General features: G+C 39.2%; 1 protein-coding gene across 1 annotated transcript in view; it reads right to left on the bottom strand.

The window, feature by feature from the left end:
* Nucleotides 1–18,546, bottom strand: part of LOC101858787 — a gene marked incomplete in the record, with an annotated part of 72,298 nt that extends 53,752 nt beyond the window's left edge. Inside the window, 5 exon segments of the mRNA XM_035970332.1 lie at nt 9,901–10,290; nt 12,835–13,034; nt 13,616–13,730; nt 14,333–14,562; nt 18,444–18,546. Coding sequence (XP_035826225.1) covers nt 9,901–10,290; nt 12,835–13,034; nt 13,616–13,730; nt 14,333–14,537 — 910 coding nt within the window.
* Between the last annotated feature and the right edge of the window lie 128 nt (nt 18,547–18,674).

The raw sequence follows: 18,674 nt of genomic DNA, 5'->3' as shown, positions 1-18,674 counted from the left end.
GGGTGTAACTTGTGATGGATGTTTTTGAGCAAAAATGAACAACCCAATGAAAGCTATCTATCTTCAAGACTTCTTTGATGTGTTTGTCGTCTAGAAAAGGGGTGGATTCTCTAACGAAAGTATGTTTGAAAGCACAATATTTGATTTTTATGCATACTTTCTTTTCCGTGAGTAAATACAAAGAGGATAAAGTTGAACTAGCATGTAATTTTATCGTGGCTTGTCAACCACTTAGCACGATCCTGTTGTAATGACGATAGGGCGTTGGGGAAAAAAACAAAAGCCAAAACAAACAAACAAACAAAACTGAAGGCCCCGCCTCCTTCACACCTCGATATTTAGAAAGAAAAAAAGTGTTTAACTGATACAACTGTATTGGGGTTTTTTTGGTGTTGTTGTTTTTTTTTTTTTGGAGAGGTTTTACGGCGCTCGGAACTGCATACGGTCATTATTATGAGCGCCAGAAGATTAGGGGTGTCACAAGAGAGTAACAAACATAAAAAGAAGGAGAGATAAGGACGATAGACGTTTGATAGGAAATAAGAAGCAAACCACACCAGAACACCCGCCAACCAACCACACTGTATTGTTTAAGCCATAGTAACTGAAGAGGGTGTAATTTTGAAACTATGATAGACCGAAGTCTCGTTAGATCTAGCCCCAGGTCATCAGCACAGCTCACGTTATCTTGACGTTTAGTTTCAGTTTACTTTAACTATCAAAGATTCCAATCAAGGAATTTCCATCACCGATGATCGACGGACACGCCCCCATTCTGTGCAGTGCCTAATTAAATGAAAATAAACGAAATCAAATAAGAATTTGACGGCCCTTGCAACACAATTACGTCATGTAAATGCCGAAGATTTTAGTTTCAGTAAGAGTTTTACGGCACTTGCAACACTACGTCATACAAGTGCCGAACATTAACGGCGTTGCAAGACGGTAACAACACACACAAAAAGAAGTTATATTTTTATCTTTTAGTTAGCGTTCTGTGGCACTTGCAAAATCATTGAGCCTGAGTCATTCAAGTGCCGAAGGTTAGAGGGTAACAAGTAGGGATAGGGACGACAGGTGTTTGTTTTTAGTAGAGGTTTTACGGCGTTCGCAACTGCACAAGGTCATGTGAGCGCCAGAAGATTATAGGTGTTACAAGAGAGTAACAAACATAAAAAAGAAGAAGGGGTGATACGGATGAGAGAAGTTTCATAGGAAAAAAGAAGCAAACCACACCAGAGCACCCGCCAACCACCCACGACAGGTGTTTGTAAGGAAAGAATGAGCAGACCATACCAGAGTACCCGCCAACCGCCTACAAAAAAGATGGAGAGATAATGAGTCCGATAGATGTTTGACGGGAAAGAAAGAACAAGCCACACCCAGAGCCACCGCCAACTACCCACTCACTTAACGTTACAAAAAACAAATAACTGGCGAACCCACCAGGTCACACATAGCAGCATTAATCAATGTGTAAAATCAGGCAATTTTGCCTCTTTCTTATTTTGAGGGGTAAGAAAAATAAGTAAGCCTTCCCTTCAAAACTGTCTGTCTGGAGATCAAGAAGCCTTGAGACAAGTACGAAGATCAGGATTTTCGACACAAATGTAACAAGTGTATTGTTGTATAGATATCTAGATCGAAAACATGAAAACTAACAAAGCTGATCATAAACAAATTACAGTCCTTCATCAATTGTTTATGAGGTAGGTCGTGAAAATGCACTAGTAGGACATCATCGTAAATGTAGTGTTATGGAGACAAACCAATCAGAGATTTAAAAAAAAAAAAGATGATGGCGACAGATTGGACACAAACCCAGGAGGCCAGCCCACAACATGAACAAGACAAACCCTTAAATGGAACCCTCAGGGGAAGAAAAGGAGAGGAAGGCCCAGATCTACCCGGAAGCGAGATATTACGGCGGATCTCAGGAATATGAGACACAGCTGGCTAGAGGTTCGAGAAGATCGCCCAGAACAGAAACAGGTGGAGAGATCTTCGGGTTTTTTAAAGTTTTAGTAAGCGTTTTGCGGCACTTGCAACACAACTAGGTCATAATATAAGTGCCGAAGATCAGAGGTGTTACAAGAGAGCAACAAGCATAAAAAAGGAGGAGAGATAAAGACGACAGTGGTGTGATAGGAAAGAATGAGCAAACCACACCAGAGCACCCGCCAACCACCAACGAGCTCTCCGTGGCGGCCCATGCCGAAGACTAGGGCGAAAGAGGTGAGATCTGACATAGTTAGGATATAAGAGCCGAAGATTAGAGATGTTACAAAATAAAGTAACAAACACAAACAATAGGGGAGATAAGGGCGATATAAACGTTTGCTGACCACCCAACCTCAGTGAGGCTACTTTTGGGTCCTCGTGACATCATGTCCGAAAGACGCTTTTAACTTATTTTTAAGAATGGGAGCGGTTGGGGGGGGGGGGGGCGAGAATGATGACTGTCCCCGAGCTAAGCACCTTATCAGACCCATTTCGAAGGCACCCCCCCCCTCCCTCACCGTATGTGATCAGTGGAAGAGAAAAGTGGGAACGAATCTCTCTCTCTCTCTCCATCTCTCTCTCTCTCTCCCCATCTCTCTCTCTCTCTCTCTCTCTCTCTCTCTCTCTCTCTCTCTCTCTCTCTCTCTCTCTCTCTCTTCTTCTTCTTCTTCTTCTTCTCTCCCCGAGTCCAGGCCATTTTGCAAGCGGTTGAGTTGGGTTCCCTACTGATGGGACAGCAGACTCGAACCTGCTCTAATGGGCACCTGTATGAAGTATAAGACATAACCTGAACGCTCAGCCACTTCCTATTTCCACCCATTTGCTTTTTTTATATAAAAAAAACTTTATAATAATTGCACTGTGTGAGACGTCCACCTCTCTATGACGACCAATTTCTTCCTCGATAACGGGTGGCCGTCTTAGACAATTTCAACATGTATCAAAATCTCATCCCACCTCGCTTGGGGTGACTCCAGCTGAGACAGCTGGCAATGGACTTTCCCTCATTTGAATTAGGTTATGTGTAGAAAACTGAAAATATTTTGTTCCTCATTTCCATGTCCAAGATTAATATTATATTTAGGGTTTAAGTCTCAATTTAAGTCGCATGCTTGCTTTCCTTGGTAGTTTGGTAAAAGTATTACGGCGCTCGCACCAAAATGAGGTATATTATGAACGCAGCTCTCGTTGATATAAGAAGTTACGATCTTTGATAAAAATGTATTTCAAGCCCTCAAGAACGACTTCGTATTGAGAATATCAACACATCGAAAACCCGTTTCTCTCCCCCCCCCCCCCTAAATCCAAAAAAGAAGAAAAATAAATGAATATTTCTTAACATTACAAAGATTCTGTAAATTATGTTAAATTTTCCACAAAAACAAGTAAATAAATGATTTTGATTAAATGAATAAAAATGAATGCACTCAACACCCACATTTCTAGGGGCGAAAGCAATCAATATTGTCACCCCTGTCCCTTCCCATCATATCAAAGGTTACCTTTGCAAAACTAGTTCACACTAAATAAAGGTACTGGATCTATTGTAGTTGCATTCTACTTTATGCAACATTTTCTGTTCTCTTAAAAATGATTTCGCTGGGGTTGTTTTTCACATTTTTAGTATTTTAGAGAGTCAGTTTCAGTAAGGTTTAACGGCGCTCGACGCAACTGTATAAGGTCATATGAGCGCCAAGGGGAGGACGTCAACAGAGAAGTCCTTACAGGGAATCAGGCTTACTCTGCTCACCTCTCTAGCCTCTACAGCACAACGTCTGCTTCGACTATCAAGGCACCCAGGAAATAGCATTTCACAAGAGAGTGACCAACATACAAAAGAAGTAGAGGAAAATGACGATAGTAAGAATGTGGGGAAAAAGGCAGTAGTTCCCCCAATGTTGTTCCGGCACAGTATAAGCATGACATTGATGAATCAGCCCATTTACAATTGATCGCTTATAAGGACAAACGGGGTAACCCAGCTTTCGGGGTTTTCCAGAAATCTTGACCTACACCAAAAATAGGCATTGCCCTACCTATTGGAGAAGTTTGGTTTCACAGGTGAGTATATTTGTTTGGTTATAGATAAAACCCCCCTTGTCTTTTAAAGAAACTGAAAAAAGGGGCTAAAACTTTACTTTCGATTTTCTCAAAACAGCATATTATTTCGGGATATCCCCCTTGTGCTTAAAAGCGACCATTTCTACTGTTCATAAGAACATGTTAATATCCCCCTTTGAAAATGGCCTAAAGACAACTTCAGTCAGTAGCACTGCCCTGGTGGGGGGCTTAGAAAGTTATGGCAACAAACACAGTAGTAAATGACAAAAACAAACGTATACACAAAAAGGAGGGGGGAGCTTTAGTTTTGGTAATAGTTGTACGGCATTTGCAACACAATGAGGTCTTAAGAGTGCAGAAGATTAGATGTTTTACAAGAGAGTAACAAACACGAAAAAGAAGGAGGATAGATAAACACTACGATAGATGTTTAATAGGAAAGAAGAAGTAAACCACACTAGAGCACCCGCCAACCACCCATAAAGGAAAAAAGAGATAAACATTGTCTTTAAAAAAAATTAAGGTGTCAGACTGTAGAAGGAGATTAAATTTTAAAAAACAAACTTGGGCCCAGCAAAAAGAACGGGGGACAAGAACGGTACATGATCTAAGCTAATTGTGTCTGATGAAATAAATGCCCCAAAACAAAAACAGTAGGTCAGTCAGCGAGTGGTATTTTTGGGAGCAAATGAGCCAGATCCCTTGAAGAGCGAAGTAATAACAAACAAGTTTTAATAATGCCTGATAGCCAAACCAAAAAAAAAGAGACGCCTACAAGTCAAGATCAAGTAGATAAAAACTGGTCGAAACCATTTAATCAATTCGCACCGTCTAACAATCAAGGATGGCGCTGACGAGCCTAGCGAAGGTAATCAAACAAGCCAAAGATAACAGTAACAGCTAGTGAGATGCAGAGGATATCCTATCTTCTTTGGCCATCCGCTGTCTCAAACTGTCAATGTACAAGGTGAAAGATTAAATGTATTGGTGTTCATAACTTAAATGAGTGGGAAGTCGCGGCACGTACAACTCCATCATGATAAGATTTGAAAACACTCCCACTCGACTGAACAACTCTTCTTGTTCGTTGTGGCACTTGTAGTTCCTGGGCGCATTGTTGGTGGGCCCTCGGAATAGTTGGTTTATTTATGTATATTAGAATATTAAAAAAGCACATCGATACAATAATGGCGTTTCAGTGCTGGGAAAAAGTAAGACAGACAGAAACACCAAAGGGAAGGTAAAAGAAGTAGGACCTGCCAGTGGCGCCCTCCAACTACTCGCCATCGGAATAGTTTGTAAATATATGTGTGTACGGGTTTAACGACCCACCGACCTTATTGGGTTATTTAAGAGGCGGGACCTTTGACTTAAACGTCTGTCTCCGATAAGACTGAGCCAAATGAGTCCACAACCATGAAAACTCCACAAAACGACGCAAGTTCAAGGACGCCCAGTCTTGGATTCGAACCAGGGTTGTCCGCTCCGCAGTCTAGCATGAACTAACTGAGCTAACGGGAAGCCCGGAGAGGGTTTGGGGGGGGGGGGGTATCCTCACTTTTTGTTTAAGTGCTGCTTTTATGCCCATACCGTCGATGGGGGTGTAACACAATATATATACATTCATGCACTTATAATCATTACCTTTACTTAATGGAATAGGACTATAGTCAGGTTTGTCTGGGTAAAGAGAAGCACACCGACACAATAAAGGTCATTTGGTGCAGGGAGAAAGTAAGACAGGTGGACAGTAACAACAAGGGGGGGGGGGGAGGAAGTGTAAAAAAGTAGGACCAAGCAGTTGAGCCTAAAGAGATTCTGAGAAGCACATCGACGCAATAATGGTCACCCAGTGCTGGGGGAAAAGTAAGACAAACAACAGAGGGAAAGTTTAGTAGTTTTAGTAGAGGTTTTACGCGCGCTGGCAACAGAAGAAGGTGATATGAGTGCCAAAAGATTAGAGGTGTTACAAGAGAGTAACAAACATAAACAAGAAAAATGGCAGATAATGACGATAGATGTTTGATAGGAAAAAAGAAGAAGGAAAATAAAGAATATATCCTACTAGTTGCGCCCTCCCCTCTCAGGCCCTCCAAACAGCCGCACTCGCTATAACATACGAACGTGACATTATATCATATACCTCTGTAACATCATTAATCGCGTTCTAATTGCAATGTTAATAACACCATTATCATTTCAATTCGAGCATAATGCTTAAGGACAATTTTGGACCCTCATTTTATTTATTTATTTATTCGTTAAAAACCAGACTGAGACAAATAAAAAAACAAGATATAGCGAGAAGAAAGGGGCTCCCGTGGTCTAGATGGTACGGTGTTCGCCTCTCAATCAATTGGTGCCAAGTTCGAAGCCTGACAACAACAGAAACGTTTCTTCTTTAAAATGTTCTCCTTTCACCTACTTTCCTGCCTTCTAACCATGTTCTGTCATCTACTCTTGTCTCCACTTTATGCCCCCATACCACCATCCCCCTTTGTCCCCTCCTCTGGGCCCCAGACTCTTTCTGCAGTCTTTCTACTGCAACTTCTTGGCTCCTTCTAACCGTACTGCTGTCTTTCAACCACACCCCTAATCTTAGAACAGGTAAGATCTAACACAAGGGCGAAAAATCTCGGAGGTCCCGTGTGAATGTTGCGCACGTTAAAGATCCCATGGTGGTTCAAAATCAATGACAGTAGACTTCGCCCGTCACCCAGGCAAAATTTAAAAACAAAAAATCCAACCAAACTAAAAATGTTTAATGTGTCCCGCACGCTCATGTGACCTCACACAGCTGCGAGCGCCGTAAAACATGTATCAAAACAAAACAAACAAACAAACAAAGAGTAAGAAAAAAGTGTTTGACGTCTGGTTTGGAGACAAACAAAACAAAAGCCAATGGAGGCGAGTATTCCCAGCGTCCGCCCGATGTGAAAATCCAAACAACAGACCACAACAACAGATGGGAGATAAGAAACGTCACGAGTTAGTACATGATCAAAAGTCACAAAAAAATATTCCTGATGATTAGCATCACCTCCCCCCCTCCCACACACACACATACATGTACATTAAAATGTTCAAGGCCGTTTTCTTCCTTCACCATCTACTTTTTTTTCTCTTCATGTCATTCTTCTGTTTTCTTCTTTATCTTTTTGTTTCTATCTTTTTATCTTTTTTTTCCATCTTTTTTCTTCTTCTTATCCTTCTGTTTTCGTCTCCATCCTCTTCTTTTAGTTTTTAGTTTTAGTAGAGGTTTTACGGCGCTCGCAACTGCATAAATATAAGGTCATATGAGCGCCAGAAGATTAGAGGTGTTACAAGAAAGTAACATAAAAAAGAAGAAGGGGAGATAAGGATGATAGATGTTTCAAAGGAAAGAAGAAGCAAACCACACCAGAGCACCCGCCAACCACCCACATCCTCTTCTTTCTTTTTTCTTTCTTCTTAACCTTTATTGGTTTCCTTCTTCGTCTTCTTCTTTCTTTTGTTTCTTCTTCTTTGAATTCTTTCTATTGTTTCCTCTCTTTTTTTCTTTCTTCTTCCACAGAGAGAAAGGAGAATATTATTTATAATGATGATTCTAAATGGCTGTCACGTCAACTCTAGCTGACAGGGATACAAAGTCCTCGTAGACAGATTGTTTGAGTAACAAACATAAAAGAAGAAGGGGACATAAGGACGATAGATGTTTGATAGGAAAGAAGTAGAAGCAAACTACACCAGAGCACCCGCCAACCACCCACAGTAAAGGGAAGCACATCAAAACGTTGATGATCATTTAGCGCAGGGAAAAAGTCAGACAGGAAGAAGTAAGACAGACAGACAGAAACAACAGAGGGAAAGTACAGAAGTAGGATCTACCAGTGGTACCCCTCAAACACCCGCTTGTAGACAGAGACAGATTACATATTTTTTTCAAAATAGCAACCACAACTTTCAAATGGGAATTCGGAATGAAAACATTTTCGTCAGAAGAGACAAACAGTTGCACAACAAACATTGATCTCCCTTTTCTTTCAATCCCAACTTTCAAGGTGTCTTAAACTTGCACAGTGTTGGACTTCCAAGTATTGTTATTTTATGTTTTAGTCAAAATTTTACGGCACTTGCAACACAATCAGGTCACATAAAAAGCTGTAGATAAGAGGTGTTACAATGGAGTAACAAACACACAAAAAAGGGGGAGAGATAAGGACGACAGATGTCTGATAGGAAAAATTAGAAGGAGAAAAACACACCAGTGCACCCATCAACCACCCATGACTTTCAACTTTGTTGGGTCTTTTTTCATTAAAAAAAAAGTCCAAATCCGAGATGAATAAATGCTCCATCTCACCAGTTCCAGGATCAGAAGTGTGAAAAAAAAGTTATTTAAATTATTCACAAGCAAGCGAGGAGAAACCAGCTAGTGCACCAAGCTCTTTGGCGTGAGGAACAAGCCCCTATTAGTACATTCTTTTAGCAAAGGAGGGTTTGGTCCCTGGTTTCTTGTTTTAGTAAGCGTTTTACGGCACTTGCAACACACATTTAGGTCATATAAGTGCCCAAGATTAGAGGTTTTACTAGAGAGCAACAAACAAAAAAAAGAGGAAGAGACATAAAGGTGATAGATTTATGATAGGAAAGAAGAAGCAAACCACAAAAGAGCACCCGTCAACCACCCACAGTCCTTGGCTTCAAGTCTTGTAACTTGACTCTTAATAAACTCCCATATTTACAGGTCTCTCCAGCACCTGTTTCCTGCTCATCAAAGAGCACATATACTTCTTTCTCCTTACTATGTAACTACATTGTACTTAAATTGCATTTGTTTCCTTCCTCAACTTCTGGTTCTTTAGCTTTTTAGTAAGTGAACATTTTCTCCCCCTCTTTCCCTCACTCTCATACGCAAACACACAAACACAACACATAACACAGGCACACTTGCTTATGTGGGCTCATTCACACACACACACACACACACACACACACACGCACACACACACACACACACACACGCACACATACACACACTCACACACACAATATATTCACCCACACAAAAACCCCCCCACAAAGTTTCAATACCTCAATGACTGACACACACAACACACAAAAACACACATACACAGACATACTCGCAAAATACAGATGGACACATCCTTCCGACAACAAAGATACACAGATCAGGGAAACAGACAGATAAAAAAAGGACAGACATGCAACACGTATTATGAAACACTTACAAAAGCACATGGTATCAATGGCACACATTTTTTGGTTCAAGAAAATATTTCCGCAATGTGAAGCCATACCAAGTGAGGCACTGTAAAAAATATATATAACAAGTACCGCTATTTCAGGCTAGATAATGGCCATATTTTGTCATGATCAGATTATGACATCACAAATATTGAAAAGAAGTAGAAGAGCAAACTTCATCACAGTGCTCACCAACCTACCATTGAGAGAATGAAGGATTTTTAATGTTTGTATAAGTAAGAGTTTTACCGCACTTGCATCACAATTACATCATATAAGAGAGGAAGACTAGAGGTATTACAAAAGAGAAACAAACACAAAAAAGGAGAGATTGGGATGATAGGTTTTTGATAGGAAAGAAAGAGCAAACCACATCTGAGCACCTGTTGATCACCAACAAAAAGAACGTGAAGCAGAGGAGACCATATTAACAGGACAAGGAACAGGAGAAAATGGAAGAAAGTGAGAGTCCAAGGGAGGGGAAGAATAGCAGAAAAAAAAAAGAACTAAGACTGTGTCAGAACATAAAAAGCATACAAGTATTTTCATTGCCAACAATCTCTTTTCATATAATGAAGAACCTGTACTCACCCTTGAAGAAGATTGCTTCTTTGAAGTGTCCATTTTTAACATAAGGTTGCTTCATAAGATCTAGCTTGCCTTCAGTGATGACTTGCAATGGTTTTGTTGACCGCTTTTTCTGTTCATTTGTTGTTGGGGTGTAGTCAAAAGTAGCAAGGATCACAGCTTCCATGGTGAAATTAGTTGCTAATCCAATGGTGGTCGTAAAGATCGGGAGGTTGGAGGAGTTTACAAACTGAGGTCCCTCATACCAAAAAAAGAGGTACGATGGTTGTTGTGAGACAGTAAAGTCATCATGGACTTCAGCAATCAATGTGACAGGCGCTCCTGTTTTGAACACATTGGGAAATCTTCGATAATCCACATACTGCTCCAGCAACAAACCACCATTCAGTCTCTCTGAGGAAGAACAAGAAAGTTTTGGTCAGGTATTACATATTGGGTAAAGGTCCTCCCTGGTTTTCTTCTGACCTCTACATTTTTTTGTCTCCAATCTGTCAGATTTTTCTATATTTCCAATTTCCCCACAGAATTCTTCCAGGTGTCAGAAGAACCTATCACACGGCGTCACTTTTTGCCCGATTCTTTTACTTTTAGTTAGCGTGACTCAGCAGCCTGCCGGAACTCCCCGGCTCGGGGTCAAGGGGTTAATGAGCCCTGAAGCGACTTTGCCGGTGTCGGTTAGGAAGTTCACATTTTTTACTATGTTCAAAACGATATCACTTCTTCCCCATCCCACACAGAAAACCATTACGCGGATGTACTGAAAGCTCTCAATTTGTCCTACTTCAGTTACAAACTTATGAATAAATGATTGTTAATTTAAAAAAGGCACGACAGATCTCTCCAAAATCTATGTTAAACTGATTACGAATATCATGTCTTTTACCTTGAGAAATCTGAAATCTGCGCGAGTAGTAATAGTCAAGTTATAAGAGAAGAAAAATGCACATCTGCATTTTTTAACTAAAGACGATCAGCGTTAGCTCTTATTTTACTATTAAACAAGAGAAAATTACTCTGCATTTGTTCATGAATCATGCTGTGTCTGTGCCAGCCTGTATACAATTAAAAAGATATAATATAAGCGATTAAAAACCCCCACAAACCGTGTAAATACAAGGGTACAGATAAACTTCTTGTATGGAATAAAAAATATATTGACAGCTAACACATTCATTCTTAGTTTTTGTGTCGGAAATATGCGCGGACACAATTATGAATGTAAAGAAATCGGTCACATTGTCAGTTATTGCAAATGGTCATTATAGAAACGAAAAATAAAGCTGGAAAAGTCTGGTGCTGATTCAGTGTCCCTGGAAAGCTAGAAATTATTCTTATAACCCAATTACGAGATGTCATCCCTATTATTCAAGTGTTAAGGAAAACAAGACAGATCCCAGTCAGAGATGAGGTAGGAAGAAGGCGGTGGCGATGGATTGGACACACTCTCTGGAAGTCAGGCAGCTGCATAACAAAGAAAGTTTTGGATTGGAACCCACAGGGCAAGAGATCAAGGGGAAGACCTCGTGGAACTTGGAGAAGAATCACAGAAAGCGATGTACAGAAAAGTGGGAAGACATGGAATAACATCAAGAGGCTAGCCCAGGATAGAGAAAAGTGGGGGGTGTTTGTCCGTGGCCTATACCCTGATGCAGGGGGAGAAAGGCAATGATGATGGTGATGATGATCCCTATTATTCAGTCAACTTACAAAACCTAGACTTAGCGTTTTAAGAAAAGTAAGGAATTTCTGGAGTGTAACAAATACTGTTGGTGTATTACACTGAAGATGTATTCTGGCACTAAAATCGATTTGTACTTTTCATAGAGAAACTTCACAGTAACTTTTATAAACTTTGAGAAAATATGCGAATATTCACGACTATATAAGACACATAAAGTTGTATTTGGAGGAATTACTCTTCATAGCGAATTGTGTGCCCGATGAATAAAGTTGCAAAATTACAGCTTTCTATTATATGCGCAGATACCATCTTTTCAGAGTATCTGCACCAATGCTATGTCGTTCATGTTCCAAAAGTTCGACAGATTTTGTCTTTTATATTGATTTTTTTTCATTCATGCTAGTCCAAAAAAAATTACAATATTTAGCATTGCCGACTTCAAGGCGTCTAACGAAATAACCAGACAAGTTACAACGTCTGTTCTTTTTTGAGTCTCAAGAGCAGAAACGCATGCTTAGGGTGCACTAAAAGAGAATTACCATAAATACAAGGATACACCTAAAATTATACATTGAAAAGTACCAAGAATCAAGTCGGCCCAGACAAAGCGGCGACTGGGAGCTGACCCCCGTGACCGCGACATGATAAGGCGCGCGGCGGGGAACCCCCCGCGGCAACAAAAATTCCACCGCCGGTGTGCCGTGATCTGAGCTTTAATATATATATATGCAAGTAAAGCGAGTTCCACAACAGTGACAATAAAACTACTTGATTTTTTACAATCCATTATACAGTGAAGCCTGCTTTAACTGAAATCCATAAGACCCCTGAATTTTCTTCGGTTCAGCTGGATTTTGGGTTTAGAGAGCTTGCTCAAATAGAAGAAAAACAAAACAATCACAAATATTTTCTTTCAGTTTAATACTACTTTCAGATTAACCATTTTCTGTTTTAGCAGACTCCACCTTCATTTGCAGTCACACAGAAGTCATGGTTTAGAAGATTTTTGTTTTATACAGTGGATTTATTCCCCTGAGCTTGATGATTGCCTAAAAAGTGGGCATGTAACACATTACATTCAGGTATTTTCAGCTAAATATAATACCTGCACCAATAAAATATGAATTGATGATATGGCAAGTTAATATCTTTCACCTATTCCAAAAGCCAAATCACATTACTGATGATACTTCAGCTCTCCAGTCTACAGACTTTCTTTTCTGTGAAAAACAAAGACAACTTTTTTCACTTTTTACCTGTGAGCACAAATTTCATTGTCTGGAAAGCTGCCATCTTTGTTGGGTTATCCTTAAAAAAAGCAGCGACGGTAATAAGGAACTCTCCTGATTTGATACTGGGATCCGAGCTTGAGAATGTCATGGACAGCTCAGAGGCCAAACGACCCTGGGTTTTGTGAACACTCATGTCAGCCATATTCATCCACTGATATATAAACCTGAAAAATAAATAGAAAGATAAACATTTTGCAAAAGCTTGAGAAATCAAAAGAAGTCTACATTTTGAAAACATTGTTCACAGAAAAAGCAATATACCCATAAAACAAACAAACAATTCATATTATGAAGGCTTGTATAAGTTGTTGAGAGAATAACCAATCACACTCTTACCCATCTATTGAATCAAACCAGAAATTAGAGAGAAACAAAACGCATCAAACCTACAATTGCCGAGGACAGTTTTTACTAAAAGTATTAATCTTAAACAAAGGCTAAAATATATACATACAAGTAGTGATGTTTTTATGAGTTAACCATGTGATTTAAGGTACACCATCAGCCAAATGCTTATATAAATACAGTCAAACTAGTCCAAGAGGACCACCCCATTGTCAGGAGAAAAATGTTTATCTTAGACAAAAAATGCAAAGGAGGAAGATTGGTTTGTACAGGTGACTGTTTTAGGCAAGTGATTCCTAGAATAAGTTTGACTGTTTAAAAAAATACATAAATCAAATCCTTCACAATTTCCTTATACTGCATTTAGTTACAGAAGGGAGCATATTACAAACAGACATACTTGACTGGCCATGGATCTAACTTTTTCACAGAGATAGGGAACAGTCTTGCGTAGAAGTGAATGGTGGAATCCAGGACAGCCGGGCCTGAATTATGCAGCTCCATAATGTACTGCACTGAAAATAGAAAAACAAAACCGACAGTAACATTTCATTTATGTTGATGAGATGGTAAAGATATATATGACTATTATGACACTTTTTGAAACCAGAGACAGGATTCCTTGAAAAAATCCACAACCTTTTACATATTGTTATCCATGATGCTGTTTCCACTGCCACAAACCCTCTCCATACTTTCTTAAATCATCCTTAGCCTTTCTCATATAAAGATATAAATGAAATATATATATGAATATATATATATTCAAAAAACAATAAAGAAAAGAGCAGATGGCCAAACGGAGAAAACTGTGGATAAAAGAGAGATATAAACAAAACTTACTTTACATCACAATAAGAAGAAACAAGTCATCTTCTTCCTAAATGGCAAGACAAAGATCAAATATTTTTTTTAACTACTTAGACAATTTGGTAGCAAACCTGCTAATATCATTAGATTTCAAGGCACAAGGGAAGAAGACAAAGTTTCGAGACCTGATATTATAACAGCAGGAAAAATGTAATGAAACAAAGAGACAGCAAGATTTGTCTCACAGTTTACACCTACCATGCATGCACATTTCCCAACTTTATTCATATGTAATATATTATAATACCTTTATGCCCAGGATCCAAAGTGACAGGTGTCGGCGCTGACACATTTGTAGTCATGCTGGACACTGTTGTCGATAATGTTGTTGTTGGGGTCGTCGATGTCGACGAACCCGCAGATGGCAATGGTGATGACAGTTCAGGAGCATCAGAAGAGAGGGCGACACTGGTGACGACCACCAGTGCTGCAAAGTAACTGAATCTCAGCATTCCAATGCACTTTCAGCTTTGTAACCTGTAAGATTAAGTATTAAAAGAATAGAGGGTTACTACAGATACATTTATAGTTACAGGTTAAACTCTCCTCACAATTGATTTACTCTAATATAACACAAAAACATTTAAAAAACAAAAACAATCAATACAAATGGAAAAGCAAAAAAGAAAAATCAAATCCTTCCCCCACCATACATTATTTGAAATGACCATTCAACTTATTAATGCCCTTCACATTTACCCTCAACTCCATAAGTACTTTGTTCAAAGATTCTCATAAAAATAAAAGGTGAAATTCAAAGCCATTACAACCAAAACACCAACACAACTTTACAACAGTAACAGTAGTAGGTGCCAGTTTACTAGACAGTCTATTGCGATAGGGAGGTCAATTGTGTACGATGTAAGTCCAGCTAGATTGACCATGATCTACTGTATTCTACTGTAAGTCCCACCAGATTAACCACAGTCTACCGCATTTAACTATAAGTTCCGTCGGATTGACTATAGTCTGCTGTAGGTACAGTCACTGGATGCAATAAAATCAAAGTCGGTGGCGATTACATTGGCATGTGTGGGTGAGTGGAACATCATTTTGCCATGGTAACTTAAGGGAAAAGGTGGGTGAAATATATAACTTTGTTATTATTACGACTTATAAATACAAACTTTCTATATTACTCATTATAGCAAGGACAAGAAAAATCTATTTTAAAATATTGTTTAAATGTCTGCATTGCTATGGTAATGGCGGCCATCTTGAAAATAAACACAAAACGTAGAAAAAGTTCAGCTGAAAAACTATTCACCACTTAGGAAGATATAAATGCGACAGTAGAACATTCATTTTAGTGTAAATCTGGGTAACGGACAGCTTTATTTTAAAAAAAAATAAATAATCTATTATATTTTTAATGGAATTTTGAAATTTCTGCATTTCAGATCAAGGTGGTTAAATTTTAACCAATTTCTTTTAACGGAGAGGCCTGAATTCATTTTTTTCGATAAGTCATCACGGGAAAAAAAACAGTCTGTTACCCAGATTTACATCTTATCATGATATGTGCAAAGTTTAAAGGCTATTGTAAACATGATAGTTTTTTTTAGCTGAACTGACTCTATGACACCATCCCCTTTGAAAATCAGCAGTTAAGTTTTAGCATGAAAACTAGCAACACAAAAAGGAACTGTAACAAAGAAAAAACACTTCAAAATATTTTATAGTGTACTACCATCATTTGGAGCTGTTGGGGTTGATTCCAGAGGCAAGAAATAAAAGAGAAATCAAATTTTTTTTAAACCCCAACATTTTTCCCTTTGATGATTGATAAAAATCGGCTCAAATTTCAGCTGCCTGCCCCTTTAAAGCTGATTGTTGAGAAGTAAGCCGCGTAAAAGCAAGTGACCAAACGGGAATGTCAACAGCCAGTGCTTTTCTGTAGGACTAAAATTTCTAATGCGGCTAATGACAGCCAGAGCCTGTAAAAATGCAGAAGGACACTGTGCTCTGAATGCAGTTTACAGGCGCTGTTGTGGCTACGTTAACGGCACTAAAGCTTCGTTTAGGGGGAGCGTCCACTGCCGGTTTAAGTCAGCTGGTTTTAGTCAGTGACGTACATTTAATATTTTGGCCTGCTTCAAATGTTCGATCCCATGAGATGAAGGGAAACGAAGCGCCCCTACAGAATTAAAGTCGGGGTATGGGATATGAAAAATCGGATACGGTACATGATGGGAAACAAGAGGCGAGAGATGGGAAACAGAAGGTGGGATTCAGAAGATGGGACTGGTCATAAAATGTATACAATAATGACTGTATTGCACCGGGTCAGCCTGGGAACCGACGCAGAGAGAAAATAACGGGAATCAATTCTTATTATATCATAACAAACACCTTCTCTCTCTCTTTCTAGAACTATCTGTCTCTCTTTCTCCCCTTTCTCTTTCCTTCTCTCTTTCTCCCCCCCACCTTCTCTATTATTCTGTCTCTGTCTGTCTGTCTCTCCCTCCTTCTTTCTCTCCCCCCCCCTCTCTCTCTTTCTCTCCCCCCCCCCACCTTTTCTCTCTCTCTCTCTCTCTCTCTCTCACACACACACACACACACAAACACTGCCCGCAAACAAAATTGCACGATTTCAACTTGAGTGCGCTGGAATGTTTGTTTACACTCATATATTATTATCACGGGCCATTACGCGCTAAGGTCGCACCCAAATCTCGCTCGGACGTGAGAACGGGCAATTGAAACATCTTGGTAGGCGTATACATTTTTGTCATTATATATCCTAAGGAGTTGTTGCGTAATTGAGAGTTTGTCGTTTTTCCTTACACTGGTGAGCTCTAAGCCAGAGCTCAGTGTAAGGGAAAACGACGAATGGTCTATCGGTCAAGGATCACTGCTTCGTTTTCCTTCATCTCATAGGATGGAACGCTTGAAGCAGGCCAAAATATGACACATGTCACTGTCCTCACAGACTAAAACCGGCGGACTTAAACCGGCAGTGAACGCTTCCCCTAAATGAAGCTTTAGTGCTGTGAACATAGCCTCAACAGCGCCTGCAAACTGTATTCAGGGTGATGTGAATGTAGCATGCCAACTATGTTCAGGGCGCCATGAACGTAGCCACTGCGAAAATAAGAAGATGTGAAACTCTGCAGAAAACAATGACATCAAGCAGAACAGTTGACAAACTGATCTGGTGGTAGACAGTCAAGTAGAACAGAAAATAGCTGTACTGTAGACAGACCATCTAGTGGACTAGCACCCAGTAATATTAATTAATAATAGGCCTAGTCTAGTACCAGAATTCAGAAGTCCAAGTCCCAAGATATAAAAGTGTAAGCACAAGAATACAAAATGTATTTAATAATAAAACAAAGTGACTATTTCTCCGGACGCTCAGGAAAATAAACTTGAACTCTATTTCTCCGAGCGGTTTCCATTCTCGAGTTTTGTTGGTTATTCGCGAGAGTTCGGCGTTATCTTGACATCTTTCAATCTGCCATTCAGCGAGGACTGGGAAGAAGTATTTTTTTTGCCTCGAATTCAATTTCTAGAGCTAGATCTAGATTTAGATATATCTAGAAATTTTTAATATCTAGTTGTCTGCAGATACTTCAATAGTTTGTTTTCCCAAGCGTTCCGAGAAATAGAGCCGGCCTTTATTCAATAGGTGAAGACAACTGTTGAACATAGCAGCTCAGATCTTACAACTTACTAAAAAAAACTTTTAAAATACTACTAAAAACTAATGTTGTATAGATCTAGATCTAGATCTAGATATAAATAATAATATAAATGGCTACTTGCTGTACTGTAGTCTTGTAGATCTAGGCCCTATTTCATTCTAATGATCTTATAATGGCAATTAAATACTTAGAAATCTAGATTTAGTTTCTAGATCTATATAATCTAGATCTAGATTATGTAAAGTTTACCTACCGAGTTTCATTTGAAAGTTATTGGACAGGGCTAATCCATAATAAGTTTATAAGTGATGAGTGGAAATTAAGAATATATATTCAGAATATTATTCTCTAGATCTAGAATCTAGATCTATATCTATATCTAGATCTAGAATCCAGATTAATTCTCCTTCCCCATGATTTGAAGCTCGATTAAATTGTTCTCTTCACTCTTTATTTAGGTGAAACAGGCTACCACTACTACCAGACCCGGCAAGCAGGCCCAGTTGGGCTTCCGGAGTTAGTCCTTATTCTTTCTTTAAATGTAAACAACTACACTTAGCCTTAAAGTAGCAGACTTCACTTCACAAAACACTTCATCAAGTCAGTTTGAAGACCCGTAAATAAACTTGGCAAAATAATACCAGTGGAACTAAGAAAGACAACACTTCCGTCTGATAGGCTACTTTAATATGAAATTTTAAAAAACACAACCTTGGAAAAATAGTCACATTTTAACGATAGCATTAGACAACAAAATCATTTTTATATTCCTCTCACGTCTTCCTGGGTTTGTTTATTTTTGTAGAACACGATGGATGATCACGAGAAATATCACGTGACGTTTTTGAGTTGTTCAGTCCAGCGAATTCTTCCGAATCGAGTTGAGCCTTGATCTAGAAAATCTAGATCTATATTTCGTCATGGACATGATAAAGAAATATT

The sequence above is a fragment of the Aplysia californica genome, unplaced genomic scaffold (genome assembly GCF_000002075.1).
Source record: "Aplysia californica isolate F4 #8 unplaced genomic scaffold, AplCal3.0 scaffold00254, whole genome shotgun sequence".
Lineage (NCBI taxonomy): Eukaryota > Metazoa > Mollusca > Gastropoda > Aplysiida > Aplysiidae > Aplysia > Aplysia californica.
Note: the sequence above shows the minus strand (reverse complement) of the source record. Positions and strands in the feature narration are given on the sequence as shown.